This window comes from Vigna unguiculata, chromosome 8, assembly GCF_004118075.2.
Source record: "Vigna unguiculata cultivar IT97K-499-35 chromosome 8, ASM411807v1, whole genome shotgun sequence".
NCBI classification, from domain to species: domain Eukaryota; kingdom Viridiplantae; phylum Streptophyta; class Magnoliopsida; order Fabales; family Fabaceae; genus Vigna; species Vigna unguiculata.
The window spans coordinates 6616565-6641361 of record NC_040286.1 but is presented as its reverse complement, the minus strand read 5'-3'; the positions used below and the strand labels follow the sequence as shown (position 1 = coordinate 6641361).

At 31.3% G+C, this 24797-nt stretch overlaps 1 protein-coding gene across 2 annotated transcripts; it reads left to right on the top strand.

Moving 5' to 3' along the window:
- The first annotated feature begins 320 nt into the window (after nt 1–320).
- Nucleotides 321–3669, top strand: LOC114193999 (adenine phosphoribosyltransferase 5-like). Of its 2 annotated transcripts, XM_028084017.1 has the most exons (6): nt 321–542; nt 701–811; nt 1540–1632; nt 2499–2648; nt 2971–3029; nt 3345–3669. In XM_028084017.1, exons 1-6 carry the CDS (start codon nt 446–448, stop codon nt 3414–3416), a joined length of 582 nt encoding a protein of 193 aa, XP_027939818.1. In that variant the 5' UTR covers nt 321–445; the 3' UTR covers nt 3417–3669. The 2 variants fall into 2 exon arrangements, with proteins under 2 accessions (XP_027939818.1, XP_027939819.1); XM_028084018.1 differs by lacking the exon at nt 1540–1632.
- Nucleotides 3670–24797: the final 21128 nt, after the last annotated feature.

Here is a 24797-nt window from a genome sequence, read left to right as displayed (position 1 = left end):
CCTAGATTATATGTTTTTAACTTTTAATTATCTCCACACTTTTTGGTACAACAACTAGTATAATTTTTGGTCTAAATATATTCGAGATTTCATAGGAGCGAAACGAAAATCCTTTTGGCACCAACCAACCATCCTTTTTATGTTTTTGACTTTGCATAGTGAAGGCATTTTTGAGTCCAGAAAAAGTTACCGAAAAACGACAAAACACCGGTGTTATACACGTGCTTAAAATTCGCGTTGTCGTGCCATTTCCCACAACCTTGATTAGTTGTCTTTTAACTGTGTTCTAGGCGTTGTTGGCTCAACCTCAAACAAAGTTCACAGCCCCACACATCAACCTCAAAGTCCTTCACAACAAAACACACAATCATAATAACACTTCCTGCAACTACATTTTACTTGTTCCCAAAGAAAAAAAAAACAACACTTTTCTCTAACAGAGACCATGTTTGTCCTAGAAAATGGTGCGAAGAAGGGGGAAGACCCAAGGCTTCAAGCCATCTCCGAAGCCATCAGAGTGGTGCCTCACTTCCCCAAACAAGGTCTTAATTTCATCATTATAATAATACTAATGTCTTGTACCAATACTGAACATAGTAATACTCGTGAATGATGATGATGATGCTTGGTTACTTCCAAGTTTTTCTATTTTTCATCTCTTACCAATTATGCTCTTGTTATTAAATTAAATGAACCACAGGAATAATGTTTCAAGACATAACAACATTGTTGTTGGATCACAACGCGTTCAAAGACGCGGTTGACATTTTTGTTGATCGTTACAGAGACATGGATATTTCTGTTGTTGCTGGTAATCTAACTATACTTTACTCTAACTTCATCTGCATGAACGACCCTTTTAGAATTCAGAACACAACCATGTTTTCATAGTTTAGTCTTATACGAAGTTCCTTGCATGAAAGATGAAGCAAATTTCATGAGAAATTGAGATTCTGCATCAGCCATGTTCTTCTTCTGCTTTAGTTTTCAAAAGGGTTTGTTTTTAGCCTCTTTTTTAACGCAACTGATATATCAAATATTCTTAGTGTATCTGTTCTTGGTCCTCATTATATATGTTGAAATTTGTAAGGGGAATGAGTGTTTTTCTTTTTCCTTGTTCGTTTAATCTTTATGTTGGGTAAGAACTGAATGTGAGAGTAACTTTGTTCTGGTTCAACATGAGAGGTACCTTTAGGTATTAGGTAACAGTTAAATCAAACTCAGACATGGTAACAAAGTTGTATTTGTCCGTAATTTTCCATAATACTAAATATTTTGTTGGAGTCACAATCGCAGTTGCATGATAAGCCATTTTAACTTTTAAGCAAAAGATGCATTCATTGAATCTCTAAGTTGCATACCTTTCATGAAGGGACACTGAATTAAACTATTCAGATGGCACTACTGAATCATGTTAAGATTATGTTTTTGGCAAATCCATTTGAAGATGTTCAATATCTTAATAATGATGACCCTTCTCAGTTAGGAAATGTTGGCTTTTACTGGTTTAAATGCTAATGCAATTGGATTGGATTGAAGGGGTTGAAGCCAGGGGATTCATTTTTGGTTCCTCAATTGCGTTAGGCATTGGTGCCAAGTTTGTTCCTTTATGCAAACCTGGGAAGCTGCCAGGTATATCTGTGTTGTGTTGAGTGTAATTGAGCACTATTATTAATTAATCTTAATCTGTTTTAAGTTAAAACTAGAATGTACTAAACATAGCCCAAAAGAATGAAGAGCATTTGGGTGGATGGGAGGGTCTATTCTGAGTGGAAAGGCCTTGTCATAGTCATATAGTTTGGTCATTCATTATTACTTTGGGTGCTGTTTTACTGTTAATGTTTGTGGATTACTAGTTCATCATAACTCAATTGGCTCCAACTTTAGCATTTTTTGTTCTTAGAGGAAGAACCTAAACAAGTTCCCAAATGCCATACATATATATGGAAATCATCATTTTAATTGGAATATAGATGTTTGTGGCTGTACTGTTCTTGATCTTCATTCAGCAATCTTATCAGTATACATCTACTATTTGACATGATATTTGTTCTTACCGGAACTTTGAACCGGTGACAAGATCCAAGTGGTGACTTTTATGCTCTTGAGGATTGAAATTAAGTCTCTCGTTGTTTAAGGGGTAGATCCACCTGTAAAAGAATATCTGACGTTCAAAAAATTAAAACTTTTTTACTGACTTAATCGTAGGAAGGTCTTTTACAGGTGAATTTTTCCTGTGTTCCAGTTCTGAAGAGTATATATCAGGATTCTCTAATCCACTTAGATCTTGTCACGTTTACAAAAGTCCACACGCTGAATCTTGATAAGAACAATGATAAAATAAAGCATGTTACTTTGAAACAGTTCATTTTCAAGTAAACATGAACAAGATTCTTAGACTCTTTTAGCTGTGTCTGTCAATATAAACTGCTACTTGTTCCTGTGCATTGAATTGGTCTGCACAGTGATGCCTAATCTTTGACTTGGTTCATGTTTAGGTGAAGTGATTTCAGAAAAATATGTTCTAGAATATGGCAGTGATTGTTTGGAGTTGCATGTTGGGGCTGTTCATTCCAGTGAACGTGTCATAATTGTTGATGATTTGGTGGCCACAGGTGGAACTCTATCAGCAGCAATTAGACTTCTAGGTGATTTGCTCTTGCATCCTTTAATGATTGAAATAACTCTTTTGTTCTATATTCTCTTTTGCAAGAAAAATTCTCTTATAAAGTGAATGTGTTTCTGTGGTGAGCAAGTAAAGATGCATTCAGCTTTGATTTCTTATGAGTGTAAGATGCACTTTAAATTAAGGGTTCTTACATGTAACTGTCTTGTCACACACTCCTAGGTAGTGTAACTACTAGAAAACAAATGCATGTTTTTAAATATATAAAAAGAAAAAACTTTATGAATTAACCCCTATTTTTTTATGTTGTCCCTGAAATGGTTAAGTTTCTTTTTCAATTGTAGAACTTGCTGGTGCTGAAGTAGTGGAGTGTGCTTGTGTGATTGGTCTATCTGATCTCAAGGTAATGGCTAAAGTAAATCATGCTTTTTCTCATATTATGAGTAACCAAATTCTTTTGTTAAGGATGTGGTTATGGTTAATATTAGTACTACACTCTACTCTTTTGTTAAAAATCTCATACCAGATAAAAGTAAACTAAATTATTAGTATATAAGTGCGTGCAAATCTTATCTTATTTCATCGATTTTATAAGATTAGTTTAGTAATATCATTTTAATGTATCCATTGGTATGTTCCATGATGTGATTTCTAAGACATTATTTGTTATTTTCCTTTTCAAATGATGGAAATGAAACAAAGAATAGCCTTGTTTCAGGTACGAAGCAAGCTTAATGGAAAGCCACTTTATATCCTTTTGGAGCCACGTGAAGTAGAAAATGGTTTTTGAAGTGGAAAGTGAAATTGCACACTACACATGAAGAAATGGTTGCATATAAATGACCCTTTGGAGTTTGGAGGTCTCACAACGTCAACACTCTTAAGATTTCAAACATCCTTAGCTAATTTAGAGACATTTGAATAGAGGCCAAATGGTACCTTAATTTATTCTTTATGGAATTTGATGTTCTTATCCATATATTTAGGAGTTATGATTAATATGTGTGCCTCACGTCAAGATTAATATGAAAGTTTCTTTTTAACATATGACTTTTCTCACTTTTTTTGAGAAATAAATAAAGGTTTAGGCTTGGAAAATAAAAAGGATTTTAAATGGTACTCTGTTTTGCCTTATGCAAAATAAGTTTAGATTTTTTTCATAATAAGTTTTCTTTTATGTTCAAATTTGTATAAGTTTTCTTGACTGGTTGTTTTTATTCGTTTTTTCTTCCCATATTCAGAATTTTATACGCATTTTGAAAAGTTATTTTATTTATTTTACATGCTTTGGATTGGTTCACATGTTTTTATATTTTATTTAATTTTTTTATATGATGATAAATGATAGAGATTGTTGGAAATAAAAATATACCTGAGATGTCAAAGTATAGAATAATACTTAACATAAATTTTATGTAATAAATAAAGGTTTGTGAGATAATAATATTAGAATTTTGGCAAATATATAATATGATAACAATAACATGTGATGATGTTGATATTTATGAAATTGTTTGAATAGTAACTTCTTGTTCTGTTGGAATTGTTTTCAATTCATTTTCAAGGACAAGTTCTCTTTTGACAAAACTTTAAAAGTAAGTATTAACAAAAACGATTTTGGTAAAAACCCCATCTAGAAAAGTGTGTTAAATGGAAAAAAAAATGCTCTACACATTTTGGTTTTACAATGCAGATGGAGGAACAATAATCTCAGACAAAGTAGAAAAAAGTGAAGGCAAAGAAACGTCATTTTCCTTCAATAAAAAAAAGTTGATTTCAGTTTTTGACATAAACAAGTATAAAAAAAAAGTAAGGAGGAATAACAAAAAATTGCAATTCATTTGTTAATACGATAGAATGAAAACTATTAATTTGATAATTTATAAAATTATTAAAATACTCTTGTATAAAAAGTTAAATATAATTGAATGTTAAAAACTATTTAAAGACTCATCAATCATTATGAGTTAGGATCTATTTGTAAAATAATCATCGATTATTTTATATCCATTAGAGTCCTTAATTTTGTAAAATATTAAGTAAAAAATATATTATTTTAGAAATTTCAAATAAAGATGAAATAAATTTTAATGTAAAGTGTGTAAAACGCGGAAAAATGGCATTTTAAGATTGATGGTGGTTTAAAAATAGTAAAGTTCAATTATTTTAATATTAAAAGATTTTAATATAAATAGAATTGTTATAAATGAGTTTCACTATTTTAAAACATAGTACCTCTTTAGAAAGCAGTTTTCTAGAGTTCTTTAACTTTTATTTAGGAGTTTTCCTCTCTATTCGTTTGATTGAATATATGAGACCATAGGAATGATCCTTGTGGCGAATTCTTCAATTTAGACAGATTAGTTTCTCCGCTTGTGTAAGTTAAGTTTTAGCCATTTTTCTTGTTTTTTTCTTGTGTTTTCTGTTGCATGTGATACTCTTCTACTTGTGTGTGAGGTTTTAATCTTCTATATGAGTCAATGCTGATCAATGATCATAATGGTATGTCCTAATCATTCTTGTGATGTTTCTATGTATAGATAGAGCATCTTGTGGAGTTAGAAGTGTTTTGGTGTTCTTAAAGTAGTTTGGGTCTGTTGAGCCGCTTTGTTAGGAAAGGGAATCTAGTTACTATTAGGATGTGAGTTTATTAATTTGACTGTTCTATTTTGGTGAGGATTGATTTTGTTGGAGGATTGAATTGATTTTGGAATTTGAGAAATTGATAAATGGGTACCCTCTACCATGTGGTAAAATTGTTTTGAATCATTATACTAAGGAAGGGATACCAATTTGATCAACTAGTCAGGTCCAAGTTCACTCAACATCATAAAATGGAGCTATTGTGATTTGGTGCAGCGTTGAGTGGCAGTAGAGTGCCAGTCGTATGTTGCAGGTCTGAGAGCATTTTGCTCCATAGCGCTGAGCGCCCATCTTCACGAATGGTCTGACGTTGAGTGGTGGCATGATGCTGCAGAGCGCCAATTTTTGTGAGGCAAATGGCGTTGAGCACCATATGCCCTATTTTGCTTGTTTCTCCTGTTTGGCTTTCTTGAATATTTTGTGATTTATGCTAAGCATGTTTTATGGCTTCTATTACTATAAACTTTAAATTGAAGTGAATATGTTGTTGTGAGCATGTACGATGATGGTGTTGAAGGAACAATGACATATGGATTCAATATGGAGGTATTCATTCTCTAATAACTACCCACATTCAAGTAGAGTAGGGTAGCTTATATGGTGAGAGTAAAATGAGGTCTTTGTCATTGGACTTGTTTGATCCTAAGAATGAAGGAGATTTACCTTGTGTATGGTGGGGGTGATAACCCCTCGAGGCCAAACTTTGTAGAGTTTGGAAACATTAACGGACCTTCCTTCGATGGCCTCCCCGTCCCCCAATTTTTTTATTTATATAATTTTAAATATGATTTTTAAAAATTTAATATATTTTATATTTTAATAAATTTTTCAACATCTATATTTATATATATGGAAAATATTTTTGTTGTTGTCCACATTTATTTTTCAATTTTACCTTTTAAATATTTTTTAAATAAAATAATTATTTTATTAATGTTATCTTTTAAATGATTATTTGTTTAAGTATACTAAAATTATAAAAATTATTTATAGTTAATTTTATAATTATATTAATAGCAATAATTATAATTTTATTACTTTTTATTATCATAAAAAAATAAACACAATGTTTTCACTAGTTTATATAAAGATTTTAGGATTACTCTTTTGGTTCCTATTTTCGTTCAAAAATATCAAGTTGGTCCTCCAATTTTTTTAAGTCTCAATTTGATCCCAATTTTTGAAAAAATAATGCAATTTTGTTCTTTTTTTGTTAAATTTATTGAATTGGATCAATGTTTTTTCATCAAAATTGAAGTTGTGAATAAGGATGGTTTGCTTTGTTAGTGTAATTGACAAAATCCAAGTGTCAATTTTGATGAAAAATTCTTGCTCCGTTTCAAGAAACTTAACAAAAAAGATAAAATTGCATCAACTTTTAAAAAATTGGGACCAAATTAAGATTTAAAAAAGACTAGAAGACCAACTTCACATTTTTGGACAAAAAAGTGGACCAAAAGAGTAATTCAACCAAAATTTTGGCACCTCCTAAATATTGAGTGAAGATCCGTCACTGTTTGGGAACCACCACAGGTGTATGCCACCAATGAGTCCAATGTCAAGTGCATGTATCAGGATAATTGAGTTTAATGTCAATTGCTTAAGTGATTATTGGTATAGATATGTTTTATACCACATTTTTTAAGTATTTGGCATGATTTAATTATTTATGAATATTTGTTTTGTACACTAGCTTACCCTATTGTGTGTTTTTTGTGTCTTCTTATGTGATTTCTCTCTTTCTTTTGCGATGATCATCTTTTCAGAGGAAACAAATGAAGTTGTAAGTTAGAGACACCTCTAGAGGATGAGGAGTTATCAGTTAGAGTAGTGGAAGGTCTCAGAGAGTTTTAATAAGTGATTAGTTTTGTATAAGACTTGTTAGTTTAAGTTTGAGTGTATAGATGATATATTTTTATAGTCCTATATTTTGTAAGACTATATTAATATATTTTATAGACTAGATTACCTTTTTTGAATACTACGATGAAGTGTTTTATTTTATTAATTTTAAGCTACTAAAATAGGATGTTATAAACTAAATAGGTAAGAAATGATTTTTTAAATTAAAATAATATTTTATTATTATTATTACCTTTTTATTACTATTACCTTTTAAGTGACTTTTTTAAGTTTAACCATATTTTTAAACTTAGTTATTTTAATTATAAAATTAGCTACAACAAGTTTAACCATTTTTAATAATTTTATTTATATTTAATTTTATAATTATAATAATAACAATAATAATAATTTTATTATTTTTTATTATCATAAGAAAAAGTGAACACACATATTTTTCACTAATAAATACTAATTACAATACTTGTCTTAAGGCGAATGCACGCAGCCCGCACGAGATGTTGAGCCCGTTAGTTCGCAAATGCACGCAGTCCGCACGAGCTTAAGGCGAGCAGGACAGGCTAGTCTGACGTTCACAAAATTATGATGTGTCATTTTCACATCGTAGTAATGTGAATGAGTCTCAATTTTCATCTGTGTAGTTCTTCGAGCATTCACACACGTTAATTCAATGCTTATTGTGATGTGTATTTTTTTTAAGTAGATTTCTTACAAAAGATAATAAATTATTATTTTTTTATTTCATTTGAAATTAAAATTATGCTTAATTATATTTGTTAATTCTGAAAAACGAATGTGGACCAACCTATAGACCCGTGGGTTAGATAACGGGACCCGTGGGTTAGATAACGGGACGAGACATACTAAAAAAATAGACCCGTTTCTACACTGGGGACAAACCAACTTAGTCCACACTTTACGGATCAAAATGCAGAATGAGACAAAATGGCCGAGCTCATCTCTAAAAAAATTAAACTTAAGTTGAATTAAGAATAAATAAATATAAATCAATTATGAACAGTACAAATTTATAGGAAATCTTGCATATATTTCAAGTAAAGAGTAAATAAGTTAGGAGAATTTACAGTGAAAACTATATTGTTCTTTTATAATTTATATATTACATCGCTTAGTCCATGAACCGATGTAATACTTACCAAAATTATTACAATTTTATCATCACGTTTTATATTATATCAATAATGAAAAGAGATCTGAAAAAACCTAAATTTACACTAGTATGAATAGGTATGGACGAGATTATAATGAAACGAAATAGGGTTAAGTATGTTTTTAGTTCCTGAACTTTGGTCAAAAATTGAAATTCGTCCCTGGTCGAAACTTTGATAAATTTTGGTCCCTAAACTTTAAAAATGAATGAATATAGTCCTTTTAACCCAATTACGTTAACTTTTTTCAACATGTCGAATGTGTTTCATGTTAATATTGGAGTTGTTTATGCTGTTTGACACATTCTCGACTCAATATTTACTGAGAAATGTGTTTGAAACTTAAAAAAAAGTTAACAAAATTGGGTTAAAAAGACTATATTTATTTATTTTTAAAGTTTAAGAACCAAAATTTATTAAAGTTTCGACCAGGAACGAATTTTAATTTTGGGTCAAAGTTTAGAGACTAAAAACATATTTAACCGAACGAAATAATATCAAGAAGACCTGAAATAAACTGAGATGTATAAGTCAAGATGATTTTCGATGTACAGAACAAGACGATCTCGAATACATATATTACAAAATATTTTATTTAAAATTAATTCAAACATTATATAACTATGTCATAAGCCTTATGAGTAGACAAGACATGTGAGTACTTCATAACATTGTCCTTATTTGAAACATAGATGAGGATCTCTCATTTTTACTTTTTCATGATATATGGCTTGCAATTGTTCCTACTATGGTTTGACATATAAGAACCTTTATGAACATTTGATAAGCCATTTTTTGCAATATCACTACACCATAGTTTGAGGGTGGAAAAGAACTTCCAACAAGCAATGATAAGGGGAATGAATGAACACTGATTGCACCAACTAAGAGGTAAGTATAAGAATCTGTTTCTGAACTGTGCTGTGCCTTGAAGATTGAAATGCTGTCAAATTTTGGCAAAACCAAGAACAAAATAAGTATAAAGCAGACAAAACTGACATGTATCAGACATGTTAAAAGCAGCTTCCAGTTCAAGGAATGACGCCAAGGAACCATTTCTTAGATGTCAGAATACAATTTTGTTAACGATATCTTCAAAAAGTAATTGTGTTAACAATTATCAATGCTCATTCAACTATTGAATTCAAAATTTTTAACTATTCTTCATTGGTGTTGGATTAGTATCGATTTAAATGATGCCAATTAAGAGAAATATTAAAAATAGAATAGAAAAATCGTACAACATCAAATGAAAATAATATTAGTTGACATAAGTTAAAAAGAAAAGGTATACTTAACTTTACTTGAAAAATACTATAATTGTTGATTAAGAAAACTTTTTATTAATATTTAAAAATAACTCATTTCTAGTATTAATAATAAAATAACTCTGATAACGTTATTCAGGAAGAAAATATTAATATTCAACCAAACTTGAAGAGAAAATACAAATGCAAGAGATATAAATTAAAAAAATATGAAAAACACTCAATTTTTGTAAAATAATCTAAAATTTTATATTTTCAAATAATGTAATTACTCTCATGAAATTATAAAATTTTGATCCTTTTTTTTTAAATTTCGGAGTTAAGGAATTTTTCTATTAAAAATAAATTCCTCTCAAGGATCAATTCTCAATTAATGTCTTATTACACTTAGCAAAAAAATATATATTACAACTATTTCTCTAATAAATATCGAAAACACATGTGCAAGAACACAATTCACCTTTTTATTACATTACCGTATCTATAATTTTATTATTTTATGAGTAATCATTTAAAAAATAGAAAATTAATATAATTTTAAAAAAAATGTATAATATATATATATATATATATATATATTTATAAAAATAATATTAAAAATGATGTAGTTCTTATTTTTAAAAAGAAAAATTATTTAATTATTTTGAAATAAAGAGAAATTAGTCGATTATTTATTTTGTTAAATAACTAAATTTTTATTTAATAAAAGATAAAAAAAATTGATTAAAAAGTGACAAGAAAAGTTACTAAATAATTTGTAATTGTCCTACACAATCTAGGTTCTCTTATTTAAATTTAAGCTTATATCTCAACTAAGTTTCACGAACTCTATCACATATAAAACGTTTTACTAGTAGATAGAAAACTTAGATCAATATATCTAAACATATTCTAAACCAAATTTATTTTGAGCCCTTACAGCCAAATGCAAAAATCCACTAGAGCATGAATACAAAACTACTTAAAATTGACTCTAAGAAAATGATAGATATGAAAATTACTCAAAATGAAATTTTGAGCTAAGGTTGTAGATTTTTATACCAGGATATGATGTATTCCTATATTCAAAATATGTAGATCTATCCTAAATCTATATAATACTATAAACAATACTCACTAAAGAAAAATGTATTTTATAGAGATGTTAGTCTTCATAAAATCAAATCAAATTAACTCATTTTTTTATTTATTTATAACTTAAGTTTTTAATAATAAAATAATCAATGTCACTATATAAAGACAAGTGAAAACACATTTGTGATCACAAAAAATAATGACATTATAGACAATAAAGATAAATATAAATAATTTTTTTAATTTAATTATTGATAATTTTTATTTTTAATACTTAGTAGATCATTTTTATTTATTTAATTTAGAAAAATAGAGAAATTTTAAAAAGATGATTAAATTTAAAAAATTAATCAAATTTAGATAAAACGATAACTTGAAAATAGGATCGAAAGAAAAAAAATCACACAAAAAAAAATTCTTTTATATGTAGATATAGATATATAATTATAGATTATGTTTATACATTTTAGATATTTTCTACATAACTTATCTATTTCATTATATAATATTTTGTAAATAATATACTATTTATTCTAAATATCTCAATATTTATTGATGTATAACCGTTTACGTATTAAAAAAAATATTAATATTAACTTTCATGAATGAATAACGTTTAGTCATTAAAAAGAAAATTAATGTTAAAAAAATTTAATGTACATTTATATATGTTATTAAGTTCAATCAAATTATGTTTAATCCTATTTTAAACCGTCGGAAGTTTTATATAGTTTTTAAAATATTTTTATTTGTTATGGGAAATAATTGTATTTATTTATTTTGTTATTCATGTATTTTTTTAAGGATTAAATATAATTTTAATTCCCTTACTTTGTAGTAAAAATTTTAATTACGTCCTTTTTGACACTTTGGTCTAGGGATGTCAAAAAAATCCGTACCCGCGGGTATCCGCGAATAAAACCCGCAATGGATAGGAAATAGATATTAAAAATGGATACCCGCTACCCGTGGGTATGGGTATTTTTGATACCCGCATGTTAACGGGGCGGGTACGGATATCATAGTATCCGTACCCGTGGATACCCGTACCCGCTAAACTTTAATTCAGAAAAATTATTATCCCACAAATGAGTCAAAACATTATGAGTCTTCATTATATTAGTAAAAACTTTAATTCAGAAAATATATATATATATATATATATATATATTAGTAAAAACATTATGAGTCTTTATTCAATAATGGTGGTCAGATTCTTACCCCACAAATGAGTAAATTACTTCCATATACTGTGGAGGCATTGATGTGTCTCAAGACTGGTTATGGACCAATATGGAAGGTAATGAAATTAACATTTTTTACTTATATATTTTAATTAAGTGATTGTTAGAAATTTTTACTGAACTCCTTATGTTTTAAGGCTCTTCTAGATTAAAATTGGACAACATGAAACATTATACAATGTTGCAAGAGGTGGATATTGATGAAGTTAGTAATTTCTTTAATATTTTATTCAAAAATAAACTACAATATAAATTGGTAGTGATTTTTTATTTGTTTGTTTTTTAAGAATCAATCGGAGAAAGGGAACTTGTTGATCCAAACAATAATTATGGTTAAATAATTATTTTTTTAAATATTTTTGTAAATACCCGTGGGTACTCGTGGATACCCGCGGATATGAAAAAAATAGACGGGTACCCACATAACGGATACCCGATGGATATGGGTACGGGTACGGGGCAGATATTTATTCAGCGGGTAGGGTACGGGGGAACTACTACCCGTACCCTACCCGCCCCATTGACATCCCTACTTTGGTCCAATCGAGTCTTCTAACTTTAGAAAAAGATGATTTTAGTCATTTTAATCAAATTTGAGTTAGTTATTTAACGTTTCAAACATGTTTCATCATAGTATTTGAGTTTGTTACAATATCAAATAAATTTAAGAAAATTTGGTTTAAATGACTATATTTACACATTTATACATGTAAGAGATTAATTTGATTAAAAGTTTTGAGGAATAACTGATTCTAATTTTTTCTCAAAATTCATATTTAACCTTCTTTTTACTTATAACTTATCTATTTAGTGAATGTATTACATATATGATGGATTATGTTAAAAGAAAAATAATAATATATTAATCAATAATTTACACTAAATCTTCTCAAAAAATAAAAATAAAAATTAAATAATAAAAATCATAATATTATTGTCTTTTTTTTGTGAAATAATTTATTTATTAAAATTGTATTTTGTCTTACTCTTGTTACTGCAACTGTGTGGTGGTGACAGGGCTGATAATTGGGGTTATAGAGGAGGTTGGTGGGAGAGTGATTAACAATGGACCATTCTTGAGCATAAAAGAACTACTTAATCACTACAACCAATCCCAAACTTATCACCTCCAGGCCCACCTCTGTAGAACCATCACACTATCATAATCTTTTTCTTAATTTCTTATCACAGTTTACTTTTGCATGTCTAATTTAAATTCAAAATAAACAAAATCTAATAACATAAATATATGATGATAAACTCAAGAAAAAAACCTTTTTTGAATTACATATTAAGAACAGCAAATAAGAAAAAGATACCTTTACACCTAATAATAATAATAATATTATTATTATTATTATATTTTATCATACTTTTTAACATAACGTATTAATATATATATATATATATATATATATATATATATATATATATAATTATAAGTTTTAAGTTACTAAATTTGAGTAATTTTAATTGAGTTTTTATTAAAAAATTTTAATTCAATGATACTTAAAATTTTTAATTTTTCAGTTGAGACTATATGATTTAATTTTTTCATTAGCTTTGGTGATATGACTTTTATTTTAACTTGACATGCTTTTCATTTATATCCCACATGTTCAATTATCTCTATTATTTAAAAAATGTTACACAATTTTAATCTTTTTCAATTGGAACTATACGTTTAAAAATTGTTTAGTCTATTAAATACTTGAAATTTTTATATTTTTGTCTGAGGTTATACCATTTCACCTTTTTATGTTATTTTTATTTTGCTCCGATATTTTGTTTATTTATTTATTTATTTTTCTATTATTATTTTGTTTACTTATCTCCATAACTATAACTATAAATATATATATATATATATATATATATATAAAAAATGTGAAGTTATATATTTAATATTATCGGTTATATAAAACGTTATTCGGTATATTTTGAATAACAATTATATATTTATATATATATATATATATATATATAACTTGAATTCTAAATAAGAATAAGTGGATATTAGACATCAATACGAATGAAATCACATCTATGTCAAAAACTTGAAGAAAACCGATCATTCAAAAATTTTATTAAAAAAATATAAATTAAAGAATATAAAACATATTCAAGAAATATAGACAAACTATATATATCATAAAAAAATCTAAATAAACACATTAAGATAAAATCTTAAAACATTAAATCACTTGTATTGTTCTCTATAAATTAAAGTTAAATTAATTAACTAATATGAACACAATAATTTTTGTTAAGACAGATTGAGAAATTTTAAATTACATGTTTACAAAATAAAAATAATGACCCCATCTCTTTCTAAGACTAAGACACCATTATTGATTCTAACACACTCCCCTCACGTCAAGGGTATATACATCTCGTGCGGTCTAGAAATAGGTGGTCCGTTCGTTAGACTTTTTAAACAAAAGGCTTGGGTGGTCCATTCATCAACGACCACTATAGAACATATTGTCCAAAAAATTTCGTTAAGAAAGACTTCTTAAATAAAGGTTTTGATACTATGTTAAAAGTGATGTTAGCCCAACTCAATCTTATAAAACTTGCTTGTAAGGTGATGTTTGCACCCCACTTTTATAAATTGTCTTATCTCTGATCGAAGTGAAACTTCCAACACCAAAATATAACCGACAACAATAAACTCAACATAAATACAAGTTTGCATCATAAAAAAGCTAAGAAAGTGCACATATACACTATCTTAGAAATGATAATGGTTAATGGTAACATAAAAGATTTTAGAATTAATATGAGTGGATGGAATTCCCCATCCATAAAAACCTTTGATGTGGTCCAAGTGAAAGAATGAGAAAAGTGATGGGGTTGTTGATGCTGATTTTGCCTTTGGATGAATACATAGGCATCTGAAATTCAGGAAGCATATAAACAAAGAAGCATAGCTCCTACAAGGAATCACTCTCTCACCTTTCATTGTCACCATCCACTCACTCTCATCTCATACTTCTCCTTCCCCTCTGCTCTTCATCATATGCAACTTCTCTTTTGGGAGCACAAATAATAGTGGGGCTCAAACAATTCAATTATTTTCCAAATCCTCTCAGCTTTTCTTCTAGGACTTACACACTAAACTCCACAATATACAACTGGCTTCTCTCCAACAACCTCAAACTTCTTAAACATTAATTCTTTATTAATTATTTTGGCTTAAAGGACCAAACACACATCACTTTCTTCTCTCTTTTCTTCTCTACTGCAAACCTAACCTAAGCTTTGCTTTTCATTTTCAATATCACATTCTCATCAACACAATCATACTCTCATACCGTTCCACCAAACTACCTGACACACCACTGCTTGCCGGTTAGGGTTCATATGTAATCAGATTATTAAAATCCGACAAACAATAAATCTTGTTAAAATGAATTTTAAATAATTCTGATCCAATATTAAAAGAAGAATTTCAAATCTAATTCAACATTACAAAATTTATTTATAAGATAAAATTTTAATTTACTTATATATCGTAAATTTGTCTTAATCTTGACATGGATTATCCGACAAATTTCATAAACTTATCTGTTAAGAGTAAAAGAATGCAGTTTTAATTAAAAGTGTTGATACATAGTTGCTAGTAGTATTTTTGAAGGTAAATTACATTGGAAAAAGGAAAAAGCTAGGTAGGAAAAAAAGTGACTCTAATTAAGCTTGATTGCATGTGTTTTGTGACAGACACAATTGCAGTTAAGTACGTCACCTGCATTATGGTCCACTATTCTTTTCTGATACAGTAACTTGAAAACAAATGCTTGTGAACATATACACCTACCTTCATTTATCAAAAACCTTTTGTTTTGTTTTGTTTATGCTTTACAATTTTTTTTTATTGTTAAAGATCAAACATGCAGAGGTTGACAGACATAGAATAAGTGAACATCATCTTCTTCACCTTCACAAATAAAGCCCCAATATTTTGGTAAACAAAGCAGATCCATCACCATGTCAGTCCAAATGCTGGTGCTTTCAATCCCAAGCAAAAAAAAAATGACCAAAACTAATGAAAAGTAATTGATACTTTACATGCAATTTATGCAGATTAACCTCACAATAACAACAACAACAACAGATGAGTTTATTTTCCAGATCGTTTACTTGAATCACCAGAAGAAAAATAAAAAACTGAAATTCTGTATTGATTAATTAAACAAAATTGAAGGAAAACATGCATGTTAAGAGCAGACAGAAGAACACATATCAGCAAAATCTGAAAAAAGAATGTAATAACATTGATTGTGCAGAATATGACAGAGAAATTGAAGCAGATCATCTCACTGATTTTCCACAACTTTCTTGAATTGTGATCATAAAAACTCTGTTGTATTGAAGATCTTCATTGGAGAAGCCTCAAACAAAACACAGTTCAAGAAAGCTGTGGAAGACCACCAAAAAGATCATTCATCACAAACTGAGAACCTTTCTATGAAATAGTTTTCTAAGAATGAAGCAAGTGGAGAGAGAAGAATGAGAGTGAATGAGAATAGGTAGAGGTTTCAATATATATATTTATATATATGAAAGGGAGAGAAATTTCATTATATAATTAAATGACAGAGAGGAATTTTTGGCCTTATTTGTAGAGAAAATTAAAATGCTTTATTGCCACTAAAAAACATTTAAGAATTTATTAATGAGATAGACTACAAAAATTTGAAAAGGAAATACAAAATTTGAAATAAAAGGCATTGTTAGAGTTACTCAACATCATGAAAGTTTGCGAAGTAAATAAAGATTTTTTTATGTTCATTTTTTTTCTTTCTGAAAATAGATTATAAAATTTTAATAAGTATCTCAGGACAATATTAAAGTATTAAAAAATATTTAAAATATTATAAAAAACATTGAAAATAGGTTTAAATTCATTTTTTATCCATAAATTTATCAATGTAATTTTCATCCAATAAAAATTTCTTTGAATATTTTGAATTTCAAAATTTTCTGAGATTTAGTAATTATGCTAATATATCACCATAAGAAAATGTTTAAATAGTGATTGATTTTAGTAAACCGGAATGGTTAGTAATTATAGTAACCAATCTAGATACTAATTTATAAAACTAAAAATTATTCGTTAATAGTCACTATTATGAATAAAAAATTATAATTAGTTACTAAATTAGTCTTTAAAATTAGTTACCATGATTTTGGCTATCAAAGAGAATCAGTCATTAAAAATTAACTACCTAGGATTTGCCTACCAAAATGATTTAGTTTCTAAATTGACCTCTAATTAAATAGTGACCAATTATAATTTTTTTATTTATAATAGTGACTATTTTAGTAATCAATAATTTCTAATTTTGTAAATGGTATCTAAATTGGTAATACAGTAACCACCTATTTTTCGTTTCTAATTGAGGATTTTTTTAGTGTATTATCCAATTTTAAATAAAATCTTTTAGACATGCATTTTAAAATAAGATGATTAGACATCTTATGAACTTTGACCACTCAACTATGTTAATACTTCAAAATTTATCGATCGTTTGTCAAATCCATGATAAAAAGTACATCTCACAAAATATAGACAAATTATATCTATTATAAAAAAAATTTAAATAAATACATAGAAGTCAAACATTGCATCACTTATATAATTTATATTGTTCGTTATGAATCAAAATTAAATTAGCGACGTAATGATTTTCTTAAAAAAAAAATATTATACATGAAATTTCATTCGTTATAATAACAATATTAATTACTTAATTCATGAAAGTTAATAACGATCATGAAACTCCATCTGTTTCTTAATATATGATGTTAAAGGTGTGGTTACACAAATCAATATATCATTTGTATTATTTTTACAGAAAAAGGATCAGGATAACATATCTTCCAATCAAGGGTTAGATAACATATCTTCCAATCAAGTGTTAATTTTTTTTCTCTTTCCATAGAACAACTGATCTTATCTCTTTGTAATAAATCATCAACCTTTTTTTCCCCTAAGTAAATCACCTCTTTGTGCCCTAAGTCGACCCTGGTTGCATGTTCCTTTATTAAATTACAATGTTTTTTTTCTATTAAAAGTTTCAATTTAGTAATATTAAATCATTACAAGAAAATATATTATTAATGACCAATTTTAGTAAAAAAAAAATTAGTCATTTAAATATCAATATATAAACTAAAAATTATTAGTAACTAAAATAGTTTCTAAATTAGTCTCTAAATTGGTCACTGTAATGAATTTGTCTCTAAATTAGTTAATAACATTAGCTACCAAGGTTTAGCTACAAAAAGAATTGGTCTCTAAATTTGTATCTAAATTGATCACTAATGAGACAATTAAATTCTTATATATTCTTATACACTTTATCTAAGCGATATTTATTTTATACAACTAAATTTAAAAAAATACCTCCTTAATATATTAATCATATTATTATTAATAAAAATTAATAAACCAAACCTATAACTTGTATTTAATTTGATTTTATCAACACAAAGTGTTTGGTGAGTGTTACATAAAGTTAATATATTATTAAATATTATCATATATGACTAGTTTATGAGTTAGAACCAGGTTATGATATTATGTTAAGAAGTGAAATTTAAATCTAACTTAATTCTAAGACTTATAAAGTGAGGTCTGCACATATTTATATATTGTAAATTGGTCTTATCTCTATTCGATATGGGACTTCTAAAAAGTTTCTCACGTCGAGACATGTACATCCCGAACATGAGAGTGAACATTAAAAGGTAGTCCGATAATGGTCTTATGGGGTACACGGCCTGGCCGAGTACATATTGACCCTCTAGGACGATATGTACCTGGCTCACACCAACAGACCAAGATAAGACCACTGCCACTCGAAACAACTAAGCCCAATGTTAATAGCGTTAATTTAATTATCAGGTAATTAGTGACTTGGATCAAAGTCCAACTAGGTAAGTGTAAGACCCGTGAAATTTAATTATTTAAATAAATAAATAATTAATAAATGCGGGTAGGAGAAGCCTTTATGGTATTAAATGTAAGCCCTCATGATGTCGAAGAGTACTAGCTCAAATGGTTGAGAGTACTTGATTATGTGAAAAGACTTGTGTTTAAGTTCTATGTGTGTCTATTGTGTGTTATTTAATTTGTTTTATTTTAAGAGATGGTTGAGCGTGATGTGTAGATAGTTATAGATGCATAAATATTAGCATCAAAGATGACTTGGTTGAGTTGGTTGTGCACTTGAATTTCAATTGTGGGGTGATAGGTTCAAACCTTGGCTTGAACAAAATGATTTTTCTTTTTGTTAAAATCTACACTAGCATGGAAGTGAAGAGGCACGTAAACCCTAAGGCATATGGCAGCTAAGGCATATGGCAGCTAATTAAGGGTAAGAGAAAGGGTTTTGTTAAGCTGTCTTTGAGGTGAGAGCAGAGATGACGAAATTGGGAGTGTATTGGGAGGATTGAGTGAAGCAAAGGGTGAGTGGGAAGAGAAAGATAAAGGAGACCATTGGTGAAGGAAAAAGCTTGCAAACTTCAATTTTGGCAAAGGAAACCAGGTTAGGGGAGTTCCTTCGTTGTTTTAAATAGTGATTTTGTGTAATCATGTAATGTATGAAACTAGTAAAGCCTGCATCCCTATTAAAATCAAGTTTTGCTCGCGTTTCTGGATTTTTCCAAAAACCGCCTCGCGGTAGGGCATGAGCTGCCAGACGGCCTATGTGTTTTAGTCTGTTTTCTTGGTTCGCTTATGAACCGCCTAGCGGCTGAGGATGGCCCGCCAGCCGATGCAACTTGCGACTTCCCATTTTCGCGTTTTGATTGGTTTGTCAGTGATGTCGTGATATTTTGGGTGGTATTTCTATTGCACCAATTTAATTGGCATGATAAATTATGGTTTGTAGTTATTAAATTGATGGAAATTGCCTGAACTTGAGAATGAAATTGGCGGTGAGGGTTTATGCGGGAATTGGGGATAATATTCATGAGCTACTTCAAAGATTGGTGCGTTGATTATCCAGAATTGACTGTAATATGAATGTTGTATGAATCATGTATGGTTTGTGCACATAAAACCACGTTAGGATGAAGGCGGGTACTGTAATTGGAAAATTGGGGTGAAATTCAGTGCTGAAAAATCTGTGCGGAACCCATATGTGTATGCACCGCCTGGCGGCGCATGAACTGCCGCCAGGCGGCCTAACAGTGAAGCCTATTTTGGTTGATTGACATGGATTTCGTGGTGTTGGCTCTTCAATTAGAAATTCATTATAAATATATATATATATATATATATATATATATATATATATCTAAAATGGAAAATTTAGATGAATATGGCATGTTAGGGATTAAGGAAGGTTAGAGATAGCGAAGGTGGGAAAAGTGATATAATAAAATGGATGTCATAAATGTTTTGTTGTTTGTGCTAAGATATATTCCAGAAAGTATGCTAATTTGGTAAAACGAGATGTGTGAATTGCATAGGGCATTATTGTTAGAGAGATGGTATGCTAATAAATGAGAAAAATGTCAAATGCAATGTGTGAATTTCAATTCAGTTTTATGAACATGTAGGGATGTATGAAAATTATGTTTATTGGGTGTTGTAGTTGATATGCTATATTGTTTGTGTTATTTTAAGAAGTTTGTGCGACATTGGTAATTACAAATTTACATGATTAAAAAGGTGTGTATGATATTCTAGGGATATATTTATGCTTGGTGTGTCATAATTGTTCTATAAGTTGGTGTGTGGTATGATTTAAGGTCCATTGGGATCTGTTTTAAATGTCAAAAACTAGTAGCATTATGCTACTGGTATGGGGCCTGGCGGCGAGAGTGAGCCGCTAGGCGGACAGAACACAAATTAGTGGCAGTGGCCACTATTGACTCGTGGCGCCTGGCAGTACGGAGGGTTCCGCCAGGCGAAATGGAACAACAGAGGAGCGGGAAGGAAATTAGCGCCTGGCGGAGCGAGATGGGTGTGCCAAGCGGTGGCGACGAGTGGCGCCTGGCGACAGGGCGGTGTCTTCCAAGAGATGACGGTGCAGTGATGATTTGCAGGCGCGTGGAGCCTAGCGGTACGTGTCCCCCGCCAGGCGGTGACTATGTAGTGATGATTTTGCAGGCGCGTGGCGCTTGGCGGTGTGGGGAATCTTTGAGAGCCTTTATTGACATATTTTCACAATCACCCTCAAGATGAAAAATATGAACCCTAAAATATTACACTATATGATTAATGGCTTGCAAGTATGGTCATTTGTTGATGACATGTGCATGAATCCTCCTGCCAACATCAATGAGTTGAGGCAGCGAGCTGCCAAGTTCATGCGAGTAGAAGATATGAGGAAGTACAAGGACAACATTAAAATTGATACCACACCCGTTGAGAAAAAGGAAGTCGATAAAGCACTCGTATAAAGAAATAATGCTTGTCCACGAGATCGCAAACCCATACGACACTCACATTATGCACCTCTCAATGCCCCCAGGTCACACATTCTAGAAGAAGCCTTACAAGCTAACCTTCCATTACCCAAAAAATACCAGAGTCCTCCTAATGTCGATATGAGCAAATACTACATATATCATCACAATAATGGGCACAACACCGATGAATGCACAACCTTTATAAACAAAGTGGAGTAGTTGATAAGGGTCGAGCACCTTAAGCGCTTTGCCAAGCGAGAAGATGAAGAGGGATCCTGGGCCGAGTACCGTAGATATGATGACAAAAGGGACGAGATGAAGGATAAAAACAACTGTTAAAGAAGATCAAAACCAACACAACATGAAGATAGACGACAAGACCGTCAAGATGACATACACCCAAGAGAGGGACGATCAACACCATATCTAACGGGTTTGTAAAGGGAGGGTCCTCATCTCGACAAGCAAAAAATACTTGAGAGTAGTACAATTTGTGCATGTAGTATCACAAAGGTACAAGAAGAGGATGGCTCCAATCACGTTTACAAACTTCAACTTTTAAGGAGTCGACCCAAATTCGACAATTTAGGAACTATTTTGGTTACAAATAATTTTTAGTTTATAAATTGATATCTAAATTAGTCACTATAGCGACTAATTATGTTTTGTCACTAAAATTGGTCACTAATAAGATATTTTTTGTAGTCAATAGACCTAACAAACAACAAAAATCACTAGAATAAGCTCTAACTTTTAACTTTGACACCATGTTAAAATAAAAGAGAAGGATACATAAGAGGAATTCATGATGTGTATCAAACACATAGGGTTATGCATTTATGAATAGGAAAATAAAAAGACATTAGCCTATGTCCATTACATTTAAAACTAACACATAATATTATAACTAATAATGTATAATAATATCTTAATTATATTTATTCCTGTAGAGAACAAGTAAGATTTGTTAGGCACAAGTATCACCTCACCCATGTCCGCTATCTCCTCGGTTGGCTTTTCCCCTTCTTGCATATATCGGCTTGGACCCAGGAGGGGTTACTTGTAGAAGGGACTCTGAAGCTTAAGTCAGCCAAAGCTCTCAAAGTCAAATCAGGTGATTAATGGAGTAATGAATGCGTACCTTTAATTCGTGAGGTTCATGCATATTTATAGATTATTAATTATGTTTGCCCAGTCCATGGGCTGGGCCCTGGTTTGGGCCATAGGTGGGCCTAGGCCTTGGCTTAGGCCCTTAGTCTCGACCATTAGGGACTCACTAGATATCAGGGGGGCTTTGATTTCATTGAGTACCTTAAGGTGGTCGGCATAAACCGACTACTCCCTTTGGCGGCTTGTGCTACTATTGCTCATATGCTGTTCTAGGCGGGTTATTTCCTTTAGCATCTTATGTTACCGGTTCAGGCTGGTTAGGCTTAGGTCAGCCCAGGCCGATTACTTGAATGATTTTGCGTGTAGGTATGGTGATCGTTTATTATTATTATTATTACTTGGTTCAATTAGCTCAGTGTGGAACACCAGTCCCCCAGCCTTTGCCGATATAGGTATGTCGGTCAAGGATGATATGTGTTAGTATGCCAACGGGATCGGTTAGGTGTGGTACACCAGTCCCTCAGCCTTTAAGTGTGATGAATAGTGTTAAGGTTAAAGGCGGGAAAAGGGTGGTAGCAGGTGTAGGGATGTCAGAGGTCAAATCAAAGAGGGGTTTGTGTGCCGTCGTTTCTGATACTCATGGCTTTTGAGATGGTTGTGTCGATTGGTATGGGTTGTGATTTTGGCGGGAAGAGGTTACATCGTTTGGGATTCACACCTATAAATGTAGATTTTACGATGGATGAATGCTTGTTGGTTCATTTGCGAGAATTTCACAATCAAAGATTTTGCATGTGTTATACCTGTCTAACTAGTTCCTAGCTCCTGCCGTCAACTTTTCAGAAAAAAAAGGTATGTCTAGTAGTGATAGTGTGTCGTTGTCTTCGTCCAGTAGCGAGAGTGTGGAGTCCAGGGGGTATAGGTAGACACGTTGAGGAGAGAGTACTAGTTCTGCTGGTATGGTAGGCAAAATTTCGATGGAAACGATGACTGAAGTGCGAGAAGACCCTCCAAAAGAGTTAGCGGAGAGTAACTGGCCGGCCAAGGGTGGCTATGGGTGGGTGGCTGCTGATGTTCGTAATCAATCGTCTTTGTTTCAGTGGTCTCGTCTGCTGAATTCCTGGTTAAATTGTACCCCTGTTATCGCGAAAGGTGTAAGCAGGGGTATCGTTTCCTTGGAGCAGGTGAGCAACATTGACTGCATATGCCATGGGCAAGAGGGGGCGACCGAGAAGTTTTTTTATATGTACATGTGCCATTTCTCCCAGCTGCATGTGAGGTTACCGCTGGACGACTTTACCATGGGGGTACTACGTGCGTTGAACGTTGCGCCTACACAGCTGCATCCAAACAGTTGGGCCTATATGCAAGCCTTCCGTGTTTTGTGCCAATCACTATATCTACAGCCTTCTCATCGTGCATTTTTGTACTTGTATGACACTAGGCCCCACCAGCCGACTACTTGGTTATCTTTGGTGAGCCGCCCTAGCATCAACAGATTGGACGTGTTCTCTCAGTCTTTCAAACATTTCAAAGACGGATACTTTAAAGTTGTGGTGAAAGAGGAGGGCATGTCTCATTTCCTTAATGCAGATGGGAGCACAAAGTTCCCGTTTAGCTGGACGGGGAGCCCTTCTCGATATAAGGACATGGGCACCGACAAGTTGTCGGCGGTGGATAAGGAGGTGGTAGAGGTGTTGATGAAGTTTACCGATAAGTTGCCCACTAAGGGTCTAGTTAGAGTTTATAATTCGATTCACCCGATTATTGATATTGAAGGTATCTGTTTATTACTTAAACTGTATTAATGCTTCTAAGTTGACTTAACCGGGTTTTGATGTGTTGTTGTAGGGCACATGGTGTAATCCGGAAAGAAGAACTTGGCACTTTTCCAAGCGTTGCGGAAGGAGATGGCCGCGAAGGCTAAAACAGCCGGAGAACACTGATGTTCCCAACTTGCAGGAATCGTTGGTTGAGGTGCACGTGCACGGCGGCACTAAGATAAAGGCTGAGTTGCTGGCTCAACCCGACAAGGGTAAAGATGTAAAGAAGATCAGGGTGGCATTGCTTGGGGCGAGGTCAGCCAATGGGACGAAAGGGCCAGAGTCCGGTTTGATTGAGTTACCAGAAACGTCTGTGAGGAAAGATATTGCTATCAATCTTCCAAAGACGATCATCAACTCTATCGACGGTATGGAAGCGGATCATCTCGTAAGGACCATGATCGAGTTTGGAAACAAGGCATTGATACTAAGTCGCCGGGTTGGGTCTTTGTACCGACGAGAAGTGAAGGAGGGAGGTAGGGAAAAGGTGGAGGAATTGCAAGGAAAGGTTGATAAGTTTGAGGAAGAAATGGTCGCTTGGAAGAAGG

Bases quoted from the DNA above. Each gene is read 5' to 3' on its own strand.
- LOC114193999 (XM_028084017.1), top strand. From the start codon at position 446: ATGTTTGTCCTAGAAAATGGTGCGAAGAAGGGGGAAGACCCAAGGCTT. The intron at 543-700 runs GTCTTAATTTCA...AATGAACCACAG, and splicing joins GCCTCACTTCCCCAAACAAG to GAATAATGTTTCAAGACATA. The intron at 1,633-2,498 runs GTATATCTGTGT...GTTCATGTTTAG, and splicing joins CAAACCTGGGAAGCTGCCAG to GTGAAGTGATTTCAGAAAAA.